The 15,286-nt window shown below is 39.2% G+C and overlaps 1 protein-coding gene across 1 annotated transcript in view; it reads left to right on the top strand.

Moving 5' to 3' along the window:
* Window positions 1-15,286, top strand: part of Smurf (SMAD specific E3 ubiquitin protein ligase) — a 125,932-nt gene that overhangs the window by 88,430 nt on the left and 22,216 nt on the right. Inside the window, exon 12 of the mRNA XM_067149839.2 lies at window positions 3,379-3,516. Coding sequence (XP_067005940.2) covers window positions 3,379-3,516 — 138 coding nt within the window. The remainder of the gene's footprint in view (window positions 1-3,378; window positions 3,517-15,286) is intronic.

The following is a 15,286-nucleotide window of genomic DNA, read 5'->3' on the forward strand; positions in this document are numbered from 1 at the left end:
AGTTATACCACCCATCATTAGAGCGCAGAATATTACTGCTATCACTTGTATCTCTTTGCTGGTGAAAGGATACATCCTCCACTTAACTCATTTTTTAAGAAAATGTCACTTATACTGTTATGCTTTTCATCCATTCAATTATACTTGACAATGAATAACAACACTTCACTAATTAGTGGCTGCTCCAGCTTGCTGGTGTTTACCTGGAACAGTCATTTCACCCAGCAGTTCCCTTTAGTTGGTTTCAAATATGTGAACGTTGACTATTACGGTGCACAATTTGACTGTACACTTGGCTTCACACCAGACAAGGCTAATAACTTGCACATTTAACTCACGTGTCTGTTCCACACACTAAACAGCTCAACACTTATCACTCCACAAGACCAACTACACAACATAGCTCAACAATAACTGCTCCAACATTCACTACTAAACAACCACCATCACAGTGCTTCAATACCGTTGACCAACACTACTATCCATCACTCCTCGAACTACACTCAACATTACTCTCATTCTCAGCAAGCCTGCTTTTATATCCTTGGTGATGAAGTACTACAATCTTCAGAATTTGACCAAAATAGGAACTTTTCACCTTCCAGAAAATCCATGGAGATACCAGATGCAAAAAGTAATAAAGGGAGAGGTCGTAACATCCCCTCGGGCTAGCTGGGAGCTCCACTGCCTGATTCACTCGTCCATTCCAGGAAATATTGAAGTGGTTTTCCAGAGAGCTGGCAGTCACATGAGCATGTAACATTACTTACAATGATAGATACTGCTGATATGTGGCCATTGACAGAAGATGAAAGTCAAATGCAGGCAGCAGAAATTAATTTCTGGAGAAGTATGTTTTTGAAGCCCAGGATAAACTGAGATGTGAACATTAATAAAAGTAAAGTGATTAAATATTGAAAAGTAGCCTACACGATGGCAGCAAATACCACATATCACGCTTCATGAAGCTTATTTGTTATTATTTTACAACTGTGCGGTGCTACTTGTCCGCAGTAGGCCAAATATGGCAGCATCTAGTTCAAAGCGTAAGTTTGAAACGCTCAAAGAAGACAAGGTTATTCAACACTTAGAGAATGGTGGTGACGATTTTTATCTTCTCAGAAATCCGAAGATGAGTGGTTTGATACAGATGAAGGTGAGTCTGATTGTGAAAGTGGTTCAGAGAATGAGAATGAAGAACAAGATGAACAACATGACGAATCGGATGAAGGCGAAGTGCTAGACATGTTTCAACCTTTCCCACCATGTGGTGTTTCACGTCAGAAATTCTTTTTTTGGTGCTAGTAGTGAAAATGTGGACTTCGACGATGAATCCAATGTGTTGGAATATTTTGAACAGTTCATAGGTGAGGATATGTTTCAACTTATTGCCGAACAGACAAATGTGTATGCTAAACAGTTTTTGGAAGCCCATCTGAACTTGAAACCACGGTCACGAGCGAGAGATTGGGTGGATACAAATCCAACTGAGATAAAAACTCTAATTGTACTTCTAATGTTGCAGTCAGAAAACAGTATGTACTTCTCAAAACGGGAAGGTATCGCAACCCCCTACTTTTCGAAAATTATCTCTGAGAAAAGATTTTATTTTCTCCTGAAGTTTCTTCATTTCTCCGACAGTTCCAATTTTGATCCTAACCTGCACAACAAAAAGCTCTATAAATTCAGCCGGTACTTGATCACCTACAATCAAGATTTTTTTCCGTATACACTCCTGACCTAAACATATGTGTCGATGAGTCCCTCCTAGGGAAAGGACGATTGGGCTGGGTGCAACTTATTCCATCTAAAAGAAGCAGATTTGGCATGAAATTCTATAAACTTTGTGAAAGTGTGTCTGGTTATCTGTGGAATTTTGTAATTTATACTGGCAAGGACACAGTGTATGGTCAAAGATATCCTGGTGAGAATATTTCGTTCAGAATTATACTAGAACTTACAACCTTCTAGATAAAGGGTATTGCCTCTATCTTGACAACTGGTATTTTAGTCCAAGACTAGTTGACACATTGTGTAGCAGAAATACTGATGTTATGGGGACTATGAGAATCAACAGAAAAGAATTCCCAGACACAGTGAAGAGGGCCAGACTGCAGAAGGGAGAAACAATTGCAGCCTTTTGTAAAAAGCAAATGATCATGAAATGGAAAGATTAGACACCACAATCTGTGATAATGGCCAAGTTCCCAGCTACAAACTTGCCAAAGAACGCCTAAAGAAATATTACCAGGAGATGTTCCGTTACCTGATGGATCTGGCGTTTGAATGCGTTTATAATTTATCGGATAAAGGACGACGCCTACGTAGACTGGACTTTCAACTGACCTTAGCAGAGGACTTATCTTCAATCAGAGGAGTGGTAGAACTGCAGCCAAAAGGACGTCCTTCAAAATCACCAACACCTTCTCGACTACTGGGGCGCTGCTTGCCCAATTTTGTTCTGGGTACATCGAAGAAGAGACCTACTAGAAGATGTATGGTGTGTTGGAAGAACGGAAAGAGGAAAGTCCATGATCTGCTGTCCTGATTTTGAGAAGGCACTTTGTGCTGCACCGTGCTTCAGGCAGTTTCATACAGACAAATTACTGCAGTTCTAGTGAAGTAAATAACGTAACTGACCACGAAGTTAATGTAAAATCTTTCACAGTGTCACTAGCATGATGTGTAATTCATAAATATTCCATTCTTTTATTTGTTTTAATTTTAGTTGCTAACATATGAACAAAACACTCAAATTACAACCAGGTAAATGACCTTGCAGTTAATGTAAGAATGGTTAAAATTTCCCTAACATTAAAATTAATTAATTAATTAAAACTTTTTTATTTTACTTTTTGTATCACAGTTGAATGATGTTAATATTACCAACTTTTCTGCCCATCCTGCCACGTAACAACAATCTGCTGAAAAAATACACAGGGCAGGTTACACCAAGCACGTCAATAATACCCAGTTACACCATGACACCAATATTTATATCTTTAGTGACAGGACTTATGAGATTGTCTTGTCGTATTGGGTCCTCAAAATGCAAGTCATTGATTTGATTTTCTTAACAGTTAGCATAAGAAAATGAATATTTAAAAAATGAAAATAACTCAATTTTCTAAAATATGTTAATGTTCTATTCATTTCAAATACTCGGCAATTAATATGGTCCCTATTTTAAAATTTTGAACTTCTGTCTTGAAATCTAGCTATTTTTTACTTACTCGTGAGCCCTGGCACAAATGAGATATTAGAAATATTTTGCTCATAAAAATAGACCACATTATTCCTTACCTGTTAAATAGAATACAGTCAAATTGTTCTGTTTACCCCTTCTGTGTTTTAAATTTAATTTCTTTCTTGCTTTAGGGAAAATACTGTGACTGGTATTATAGAAACCACCTTTTCTGTTGAGCACAACAGCTTTGGAGTATTACGGGTACATGAATTGAAACCTGGAGGCAGAGATATAATAGTGACAGAAGAAAATAAGAAGGAATATGTCAGGTAAGTGAACATGATTCTATGTATTTAAAATAAATCTTCTTTTAACCCTTTGAACTCCATTATCCCTACCCAGTGCTTCATGCTCAACTCCTATTTAATTTCTAGAGAATGGCCAGATGTAGGAAGTGAACAGCCTAAAACAGTCTTACACAAAATCTAATTATATTCATGAAAAATATTTGCATCCACGACTAAAAATAAGTTGATATTTGTTATTTTTCATCATGTGATACTTTTCAAAACAGTTTTCTGGATAGAGACTTCCTTGTCACAAACATTTTTATAGTATTTAAACCATTTCTGTAAGTCATAACTAATGAAGTATGATTCTTACCTGGTGGTATGTATGCATAGTTTGAATTCTGAAATGAGTGTTCAGGCAATTCTTGATCGTCTTTCCACTGGCACCACGGGTACAGAGGAGTATCACCACTTCTTATTTTATCACGCTCATTAATTTCACTTTTGCTTATATTTTGCACTAATATGCCATTGAAATAACAAGATGGTTCACCAAAATCACTTTCACGGTCTGCTTAAGTGCTGTAATGCATCTAAATTCATTAGAGAAGATGCACGCAAAGATGAAGGCAAAGCCTTGTTTACCATGTTTACAATTAAACCCTGTTAAAGCAAATTATCATGAGCATTCAAAATCGAGAGTTATGAAGACCCCCTGAAATTCCTGTGAACTGGCTACCTGGTGGTCATGATTGTTCATGCGTCAGATCTATATGGTTTGACCAAGTCGTTGGACTGTTTGAGTCCTATTGGTGGAAAAAAAATTCATCATCATAATGTTGGCTGGGTAGGAGAGGTGGTGGTGTAGAATTTCTAATCACTAGATTGTGTGCCAGAAGCCTGGATTCAATTCTAAAACCTCTCCACAGTATTCGCATGGAGTGAGGACATATCATGAAGGTGATTCGTCTGTTGGATGGGTACATAAAGCCTTGAGCAGACTCCTTGGTGTTATTCGACTGGATCGTCTCCCACCCAGACGTGCGGTTCGCCCGTGGGCGTCAAATAGAAAGGCCTGCACCAGGCAAGCCAAACGTGTCCTTGGACACTCTAGACACTAAAAGCCATACGGTAAACAAAACATAAATTTCTGCAGACTAATGCAAGGAAGGAAAAGTGTTGTTGTAGGTTACGCTAGATTGCTCCTCAATACTTGAAATGAAGTTGGTACTGCTTCGCCTCAAAAGAATGGATCCTATTTTCTATAGCATTGTCTGGCCTCGTTCGGTGTGGCATCTGTAGCATGTCAAAGTGAAGTGTGATCCACATGTTAAGCATTGCTACAAGTTCTCATTATCGCTTGTTCAAGGCTAAAGAAAGCTATGCGTTACTGAAGATGCATAGAACACTGGGAACTGCGCAGCAGGGAAAGGGTACATAGTCAGAGAAAGTCGTATTTGCTACTGGTGGAGGGGGGAAGACCACGACTTTCAGAAACATGTACCGTATTTATTAAATTACTGGCTGTAGTACCCTTCATTGATTGGACGATCACTTAGTATGTGTATGATTACATGTTTGCCTACCTCTCATATTGTTCCCTAGATTTTGAGACTCATTAGTGGACATGCCTCTGTCATTGGCTGCTGTTGTGATGTACTCGCATCTTTGTTCTCAATGGCCTTTTGCACTTTCATATTTATTTTGCATTATTACTGATCTTGATTTGATCTCTTCCTTCCCATTTAAAATAAACAAATATTTATAAATTTACAAATTAATAAATATTAATAAAAACTACTGACAGATGTAGAAAACCTTTAAAACGTTGCCGGAACCATCTCCATGGCAACTCTCTTTACAATACCAATATAAATTTTCCAGCTAACTCATTCCTGGTTGCCAGCATTTCGCCCCAGTGTGCTAAGTTGGGCTCATCAGTGGTAAATAGCACACCCACCAAGACGCACGGCTAGTGCATACCATGGAGGCCACTTGCCTGCCCATCAGATGATATAGATGTTGATTCCCATAGGGAATATATTATTGGTATTATAAATTTACTCATTTGGAACAAATATTTCAGGTTCCCTATGGGAATCAACATCTATATCATCACTCTCTTTAGAGTCTATTGAGTTAATGTTAATGATAAATTTTATGAGCTTTCGATAATGTAGGCCTTCATATTTAGTTTTCTTCCAACTGTGAAATTGGGGTATCCAATGAAAAGGAAGTCCTTCCTCCTTTTGTGATGTTCTCACTGTATTTTCTCATTTTGGTAGTCATCTTTACAACACTTTTCCTTGTCGGTATGGGCTGACGACCACGTATTTCGTCACTGTAAGACAATCACGAAAAAAACACGATTGAACAGTTTTAGTGCTCTGCATTAGGCAATTTACTAACAATCTCTGTCTGGAAATAAATGTTTCTGTATATGTAAATTGTAGATTTACAAAGTTTACATGTACTTAAAATATTTACAATGGATTATGAATATTTCTGTTACAGCTGGTATGGTAAAACTGTATGAGACATAATCGGCGATTGTATTTATCTGTAACGTTTGCTATGTAGTATTTATTTATAGGATATAGATATTTGCTAATTGAAGACTTCGGGGGTAAATAATGACAACCCACATTTTGTTCTGATATATAAAGGAAGGTTAAGGGTTGTTCTGCCCGAAGGCAGGTCCGAACCTCCGCAGAGGTGTTCCTGAGCCGGAGTTTACGTGCGGTAGGGTGGCCAGTTCCTTTCCGCTCCTCCATTCCCTTATCCCCCACCAACAGCGCGTGGCAACCCATCCAACTCCTGACCACGCCCAATGTTACTTAACTTCGGAGATCTCACGGGATCCAGTGTTTCAACACGGCTACGGCCGTTGGCTAAAGGAAGGAATTTTTTCAAAATATTTACTGCTAGAATGGTTAATCTTTGAAACATCTTGCTCAATACAATGGGACATGTAATTCTTCTTTATAACATCCTGGAGACAAAAATTCATACAGAACCAGTATTATAGCTATTAGGGTATATTAAACACTGAATATGCCTATCAATTTGAGAGTTATAATTGTTTACATGCTAGAATGATAAAAGTAGTGAACTGATAATACAAGAAAACATCTCAGTTGCTGAAGTGCTTTGTTTACTGCCCTAGGAAAGGAAGAAAAATGCCTCATGTAGACTATTATGCTTAACCCCTCAAGCGAGCAGCTCGGCACACACCAGCTCACTCCCAGGTGGGGAGCGATTTCCCTGATTGAAGAAAATATTGAATTAGTTGATTTTAAAGAATCTTAGACTAAAATGAACTATTGAAGGGCTGTAAGAGAAATATATACTTGAATACAATGTATTTACTTGTTAAAAAATTCTGTTATTTTAATTTTTCACTACTTTGTGTAAAAACGTACTAAGTACTTTCACACTGTGATATTGAGATTGTTTTTTCCTAATAGCAAAGCTCTGGTTTTCGTTTATACAGTAACTTTTGCCTGAATATTTTAGGCAGTTTACTAACAATCTCTGCCTGGAAATAAATGTTTCTGTATATGTAAATTGTAGATTTACAAAGTTTACATGTACCGTAGAAGTCCGTTATAGCGAGAATTCATAACAGAGAAAAATTTACTCGCTATAGTGGATTGTTGTTATATCCAATTTTTGTATAAAAGTCGGTATGAAACGGCAATACGTTTGTTCAAAACTTGCGTTTCCGCAGATGATATCCACACCGGCTTACTTGTTTGTTATTTTTCGAAATCCGATACTACTTGAAAGTGTATGTTTAATTTTATTCTGAAAAAAAAAGATAGTAACGTATTTCTATGAATCCAAGATGAACCCCACGTTTTCCTTCAAAAAATTTAAATCAGGCTCAAAAAGTACTTTGTAAATTCATATGAATGCCTTTGTTGTACAGTAGGCCTACGCATTTTTAGACTATTTTTAGACGCTGAACATTAACTTTCGTCATGCCAGTTTTATTTTTTGCGGCAGCACAATTTTTCTTTATTTCCGCGGGTTTAAGGACCATTAACTTAAAATTGGCATCATAATACCGGAGAGAACCTGTTGAACATTTGCCGGCAATATCTATTCCATGCGTCTCTACAATACGACGATCCATCAGGAAAGTATTCTTGCCGTCTGTAAAACTGTTACTTTTACTCAGCGTCAGATATAACCGGCTACAGCTACACACACGTCCCGCTTGCTGGATTCGGCCAAATTCAGCGGCTGGCGATGTATAGGCCTAATCGCGGACATTGAAAGTCAACGAACGAGTTTATTGCGCCACGGTATGGCCATTCCGCCCTTGCGTTTTTCGTGTACGTACCTCACAATTTCATCTTCGACTTCTTTAAAGCGTCCTTGTTGCGGACCACTGAATGCATTTTTTGTACAGTATGCATTTTTTTTTTAGCTCTTTGTCTTCACGCTATCGCCAAATATTGGCTTTAGTTAGGCCTATGCCGTATTTTCTTGCGGCTGCACAATTATTCTACATTTACGAGTGTTTAATAACCATTAACTTACAGTAAAATTTTCATCATAATATCGATTAGAACCCGTTGAAAATTTGCCGGCAATACCTTTCCCACATATCTTTACAATACGACTATCTATCACGAAAATATTCCTGCTGTCTATAAAACTTAATTTTACTAAGCGTCTAGTACAATAGACGCATTATAACTCTGCCACTGAGTAGCCATGGCCTTTCTAAGAATTCGAAGGCTCGCATGTTTTAATGCAATTCTGCAGATTAGAGAAATGTTTTTGTAGAAGTTAATAGAACAACATACTCTCTTCACTATTTCCTGAGATCCAGTGACATTACACACAAGCACTGCACAACCGGTTGTCGCAGATAGCGATGTAGGCTATAGTAAAGAGCTGGTCGTTTATTGTCAAGGAGTTTTGTGCACGTGTGAAAAGAAGCAGTGTGGTTACCGCGGTAGTTGCCAGTGGTATCCATTAACTTACTGTTAGGCCGCGAATGCAAGACAACCCTTGAGTTTTCGCACAAGAATCTGAGAAAAAGAGTCTTGGATTCGGAGAAATATAGTATCACTCCAGAGGTTTTTGTGGCAAACACTTCAGTTTTCTTCTTCAAACGGCATCACCTAACGTAAGACGAAATGCTGGTTAATAGCAAACGCCTGAAAAGCCATACATCTAATTTTGATCTAATTTTTGATATGCTCTATTGGTGGAAAAATATCTAATTCCCTCCATGGGAATTTAGAATTACCATTTGGAATTGCTAGGCGGGCATTAATTCCATTGTGGAGTTTTATCTCCCGTATGCAGTTATCAGACTGTGCCACATAAGAGGCTTCTGATAAGTTCACCTGCATACACCCCAGCATAAATGGGTAGGGTCTGACACATCCCACTCTGACGAGTCTAGTGTCAGACCTAAGATGAAATGCTTGTTAATAGAGCAAACGCCTGAAAAGCCATACATCTAATTTTTGATCTGATCACCTAACGTAACCGTATATGTATCATGAAAACATATTTGAAACGCATGTAGAGAAATGATAACCCACTCGCGAAAAATTTACATGTAAATAGCCTTTCCGAAATTTAACTAGACGCGAGAAGATATGAAATATCCTCTGAAATCAGTGATGCACTCTGCCATATCTTGAGGTGTATCACATTCCTACTTAACTTCCGTATATAACATTCAAATCAAGATATCGTTTACTTCAGTCATTGTTTTTAACAAGTTAACAACTGCTATAGGCTACGTTATTTTCGCATTTATTACAAAAACGTGTTATCCTCTTTCATTTCAAATTTTCTTTAGAGAACAGCAGTCGACAGGTATTAGTAATGGATTCCAACATAGCCATTGAATGTTGACGAGAGAGCTCGCAAACGCACAAAGTGAGAAAACTATACCGTACCGAAGATGATCAATTGCATGTTGTTGCAAATGTTTCAGTTTTCTTATTCAAACGGCATCACCTATCCAAACTTAACCGTATTATACGTATGATGAAAACACACTTCAAGCACCAGTAGAGAAATTATAACCTTCTTGCTGTACATTTTCATAATAGCCTTTCCGTAATTTAACCAGACGCGAGAAAATATAAACTAACATCTGAAATCAATTAAACACTCTTCCATATTTCAATGAGTTAATGAGTTAATGACTTAATTGCAATATTTAGCCTCAAAATTAAGCGGTCGTTTGGTCAGCCTTAGTTTTTAACGAGTTAACAACTGTTATTGGACACATTATTTACGCATTTATTACGAAAATATGTTCTCTTTCATTTCGAATATTCTTTACGGAACAGCACTCGATGGGTATTACTAATCGACTCCGACATCGCCTTCGAATCTCGACGAGAGAACTCGCTAGTGCACATAGCAAGGAAACGACACCGAAGGTTATCGATCGCATGCAATATCATCGCTGGGGTGCATAAATATCGGTAATGGAAAAAATCATGCGCGCTTAATCGCTCGTAATAACGGATGCGTCAGTGATGGGGCTCTCGCTGTAACCGAAGGACGATACACAGTTTAATATAGGAATTTTGAAGGGACAGAAAAAATCGTCGCTATAGCGGAGTTCTAGTTATATGCCGTACTCGCTATATCGGACTTCTACTGTACTTAAAAGATTTACAATGGAATAAATTATAATACTTGCAAAATGTTCTGTTATGTTGGTTAGCACTTTTGAGGGATAAAGTTTATATAGCCTACCTACAATTCATAAGTACGTAGGTGCTTTGAAAAGTTTTCGGAATGTACCAGAATTAGTATCTTACCTCGGTGGAACTGCTTTTATTTTTCAGCATAGTCTCCCTGTAAACTAATGCATTTGGTTCGGCGATGTTCCAGTGCCTTGATCCCATCTCGAAAATGAGATTCCTCCAGGCCTGCAAAATACCTCTCCAATTTAGCTGTCAGTTCTTCCCTTGTAGATAATCTCCGTCCACCGAGGAAAATTTTCAGCTTGGGGAATAGATGAAAGTCTGATGGTGCCAAATCAGGTGAATAAGATGGATGTGGCAACAATTCATACCCCAGTTCGTGGAGTTTTGCCTTGGCAATAACACTTGTGTGCGGCGGAGCGTTGTCCTGATGAAAGATGACCTTTTTCCTTGCCAAACCAGGCCTTGTTTCGTATATCTTTTCCTGTATTTGGTCTAGGAGGTTTGCATAGTATTGCTCCGTAATTGTTTGGCCAGTAGGAAGATAATCTATCAGCAGAATGCCTTTTGCATCCCAGAAAACTGAGGCCATGACCTTTCTGGCTGAATGCACTGCCTTTGCTTTCTTTGGTGGTGGTGAATCAGCACGTTTCCACTGCTTTGACTGCTGGTTTGTCTCTGGGGTATAGTAGTGCTCCCAAGTTTCATCTGTAGTCACAAACCGGACTCAAAAAATCTTGTTGGTTGCACTGAAAACGGGCCGGACTTTGTTCGGACATTTCCAATCTGGTGCGTTTATTGTTCAATGTCAAGAGCCGCGGCACCCATCTTGCGGATAATTTTTTCATACCCAATTCTTCGGTTAAAATATAATATACCCGTTCAGAAGACATCCCTTCAGCTTCAGCAATCTCCCGCACTTTCAGTCGACGATCCTCCATGACCATTTTATGCACTTTTGCGATAAATTCTGGGGTCGTAACACTTTTTGGCCATCCACTACGCGGATCATCATCCAAGCTCTCCTGACCAAATTTAAACTCGCTGGTCTACTTGGCAACAGTTGTAAATGAAGGAGCAGAGTCCCCCAGTGTGTTCTGAAAGTTGGCATAAATTTCCTTTGCTTTCATACCTTTCTTTACAAAGTATTTAATCACTGCTCGAATCTCAGTTTTTTCCATTGTCACAAATCACTACGCGGGAACAACAATAAAGAGTCGTCACCATCACACTCCTGCAGCTAGAGCACTGACGCACCACGTGTTCACTTACAAAGGATGTGTGATTATTGCGCGGGAACCTCGTTGCTCTAGCACTGCCATCTAGCGGTGATTCCGAGAACTTTTCAAACCGTCCTTGCAACACACACTACAATACAGGTAATATTTACAGTCTTCACAGTGTTATGTCTTTTACAGCTGTTCATTATGATACACACGGAAGCAGATCATGTTATATAACCTGTCGCGGCTTCGCATAATTTATATGATTCCATTCTGAAACACGATCGTTTTCTTGGTATGTAAACTTTCCACCCTAGCCACCTTTTCCATAACAAGAGGTTCTCATCAACTAACACTTTGCCATCGGGGGTATAAGCTTCCGAAAATGTTGCTCACGGGTGGTCAAATACTGTATATATCTTGTATATTTTGGGAGGAAGTTATCCATCATTCACCTCATTGTCAGAGATATGTAAAAAGCTGTGGAGGAAAATCTATAATAATAGTAATAATAATAATGTTATTGGCTTTACGTCCCACTAACTACTTTTACGGTTTTTGGAGACACTGAGCTACGGGAATTTAGCCCCGCAAGTTCTTTTGCATGCTAGTAAATCTACTGACAAGAGGCCGATGTGTTTGAGCACCTTCAAATACCACCAGTCTGAACCTGAATCGAACCTGCCAAGTTGGGTTCAGAAGGCCGGCCAGCGCCTCAACCATCTACGCCACTCAGTCCAGCGAGTAACAAACCTCTTCTGTGTCGTCAGCTCATAGAAAATAGGCGTAGTGATCAAGCCATTGCGAGAAATAGTGTGTCCTAATTTAGGTGTCTGTACAATCCCCTGCGGCAACAGTATGGCCATAAGAAGCTTTATTTTATCGTTATTTGTTTAGACACGGTCTTGATCTTGACTCCTTCGTTTCATCCTACTAAACTGGGTTTTATGTACGAATTCCTGCTCGGCATCTTTTGTCTGTTCAGCTATGTTCTGGCATATCTCATCATAAAAAAGTAATTAAAACATTTCGTTCAGTTTTTTTTTTTTTTTTTTTTTTCCCCCCCTAAAAACTCTCCCTTTACATCTTGATGGAATTTTGGATCAAAGCGGGACTTTCTTTGCCCAGTTTCAGTATAAGTTGACGAAGAAGTTGCAATGGTTGGTTTGTAATCAGTATTATTGTAACAACTGTCACTCTCATGATCGCTACTTGAACTGGAATCAAACACGTGTTGTCTCTTTTGCGACTGCTGAACATTCGCATCAGCTGCGCCCGAACCCTGCTTATTCAAGCCTGCGGTACATATTCCTGGTAAGTTCCTGTCACCTGTGAATTCCCCTTCGACAAAACTTACTTCACTAATATCACTATACTCCCCACTAAATTCCAACATTTCGTTTATCATGACCCGTAAATCATCTTCCTCTAACAGTGGGGGCCAGTAATTTGTTACAGATATTTTAGCGGGAAAAAATGTAAGAAAAAGGATTGAATAGAACGCTGGTCTCTGCAGTTTGGACAGAAATCAGAACCTGTATTACGGATGCGTACGGTACTGTATGTTGTGTAACTCGCGCTAAACACACACTCCAGTCGTGAAGAAAGAACTCGAGACTGGGGATAATAAATCAGGCCACAGTTCTAATCTGTCATCAGAAAGCTCTGTTCAGTATCATAATCTCTAGAAATCCCTTCTACAACAATAATATTACATCCAATGGACAATTGGGGGATGAGCTTCAGCGCGAAGCTATTAGGTCTTAGGGCGTTCTTGCCCGGACGAAAGCTACGTTCTTTATGTTGCAACTCGTAAATGACACATTGGTATTGGGAGAACATAGTTGAAAAAATTCACATCATAGGGCAGACTCATCCAGAGTAAGCTGCTGAAAAGGAAATAAACCTCTGCAGGCAGGCAACTGAGAAAAGAAAACAATTTGAATCGTCGGTTATATCCGCGTTCCCCGCTGAGCAAGCGACTTGTAGCCGCGGATCTCGCCACATTGCCCACCGAACGGATTAATAAAATGAACTAAGAAAAAAATGTTATTACTTTTACTTTTTTCGAACACGCCAAGATGCTGGAATTTTGTCCTGCAGGAGTTTTTTAACGCGCTGGTAAATCTACCGACACGATGCTGATGTATTTCAGCACCTTCAAATACCACCGAACTAAGTTGGGATTAGACCTGCCAACTTCAGCTCAGAAGGCCAGCGCTCTACCACCAAAGCTACCCAGCCCGGCATGTTAACCCTACAAGTGCCATGCAGTATAGTCTGTAGTGCCATGCAAATAATGTAGAAAATTACTTGTTGGAATAATAATTAATTTTAGTAACTTCCAATGGGCACATTTTTATGAATGATACAGCATTTTAAAGAAGAATGTTTGTGCATTATTTGCAACATCAATACAAGATATATATTTCAAAACATTTCTGACAGAAGTCTTCTTTTTAAATTTATTTTTGATTTTTGATTCAAAGTTTGGGCGTTTTTGTGAAAAAAATTGCCTAGTAAGTAAATATTTGTCCGGCCCCACGGTGTAGGGGGCAACGCGTCCGCCTGTCACCCGGCGGCCCCGGGTTTGATTACCGACTGGGTCAGGGTTTTTTAATTGTAATGATTAATATCCCTGGCCTGGGGCCTGGGTGTTTGTGGCGTCCTTAATCTTCCTTTCCTCACACACAACAATACACAGTACCACCATTCCAATTTACACACAGGTTCATACAATATGGTGCCATTAGGGGCAAAAGATCCACATGGGTCGATGCCCCGAACAAATAGATTTTTTTTTAAAGTAAATATTTTGGAATATGCAGTTTGTTGAAAATATCATGAACTAACATCACACAATGTTTCAGGCTTCCAAGTCTGTACCTGTGTCCTGAACACTGAAGAACATTTGTATTGAACACTAAATAGTGATTCAACCATTTTTAGTCACACGGCAACTTCCTTAAGTCCTTTCGGTCTGTGATTGTGCTCTAATTGTTCCCAACACTTCTCATGGATTCCCACATTGCACCCTGGGCACCTGTGTGATGATTTTCCCCTCTTTTTCGTTGGAACACATACTGCACACTTTCGCTCTTGACGTGCAGGCAATTTCGCATAGTAATGGCTACTGTCTCCAGACAGTCCAGGTGATGGCTTCACAGTAATATTTGGCCTAGCTGGGGTTGGTTTCTTTGCCAGTGTCTCCACTACTTCAAAAATGTAGTCGTGATGATTCATTTGGAGGCAGATGTCGGTGTTGTCACAGTAGGCAATGTACGAATTTAGCATTGTCTTGTCAAGCAAATTGTGAAGGATTTTTCTCCAGTATCTCCTTGTAGCATGTTTTGCAGCAACATGATACACCTTTTGGTCCTTCAGGTCTACTCCACCCATGTGTTCAGTGCAGTTTTTGGCAATATGCTATGGTTTGGATACCTCTTTGCCAGTTTTTGCCTTCACCAACACAACTTCAGCATGGCATGCAGTAGAAAAGGCTATATACAGGCTTTCTGGATTTCTTCTCTTTGAATCCACAAGCTAGCACCTCCCCATTTCTACAATAGAGGACATCACCAGCTTGCAGTTTTGTTTTCATGAGCTCTTTAGGAAGGCCCTTAGAAGTTGCTCGGATTGTTCGCGTGAGCATGACCCGTTTCTGATGGAGAACATCTGCCAACTGACACTTTGTATAGAAATTGTCAGTAAACATATAGTACACCTTATTATATAGGTTGCATTTACCAACAATTTCAGTACCTACTTTCTGTGCCGTTCCATCTGGGTCACCTAAGGCAAAAAAGTCCTTGCCATTGTACAACTCAGTATGCAACACATATCCAGTTTTGCTTTCACACAGTTCAAACTTTTTGTTGCCAAATTGAACAT

This window comes from Anabrus simplex, chromosome 6 (assembly GCF_040414725.1).
Source record: "Anabrus simplex isolate iqAnaSimp1 chromosome 6, ASM4041472v1, whole genome shotgun sequence".
Classification (NCBI taxonomy): Eukaryota; Metazoa; Arthropoda; class Insecta; order Orthoptera; family Tettigoniidae; genus Anabrus; species Anabrus simplex.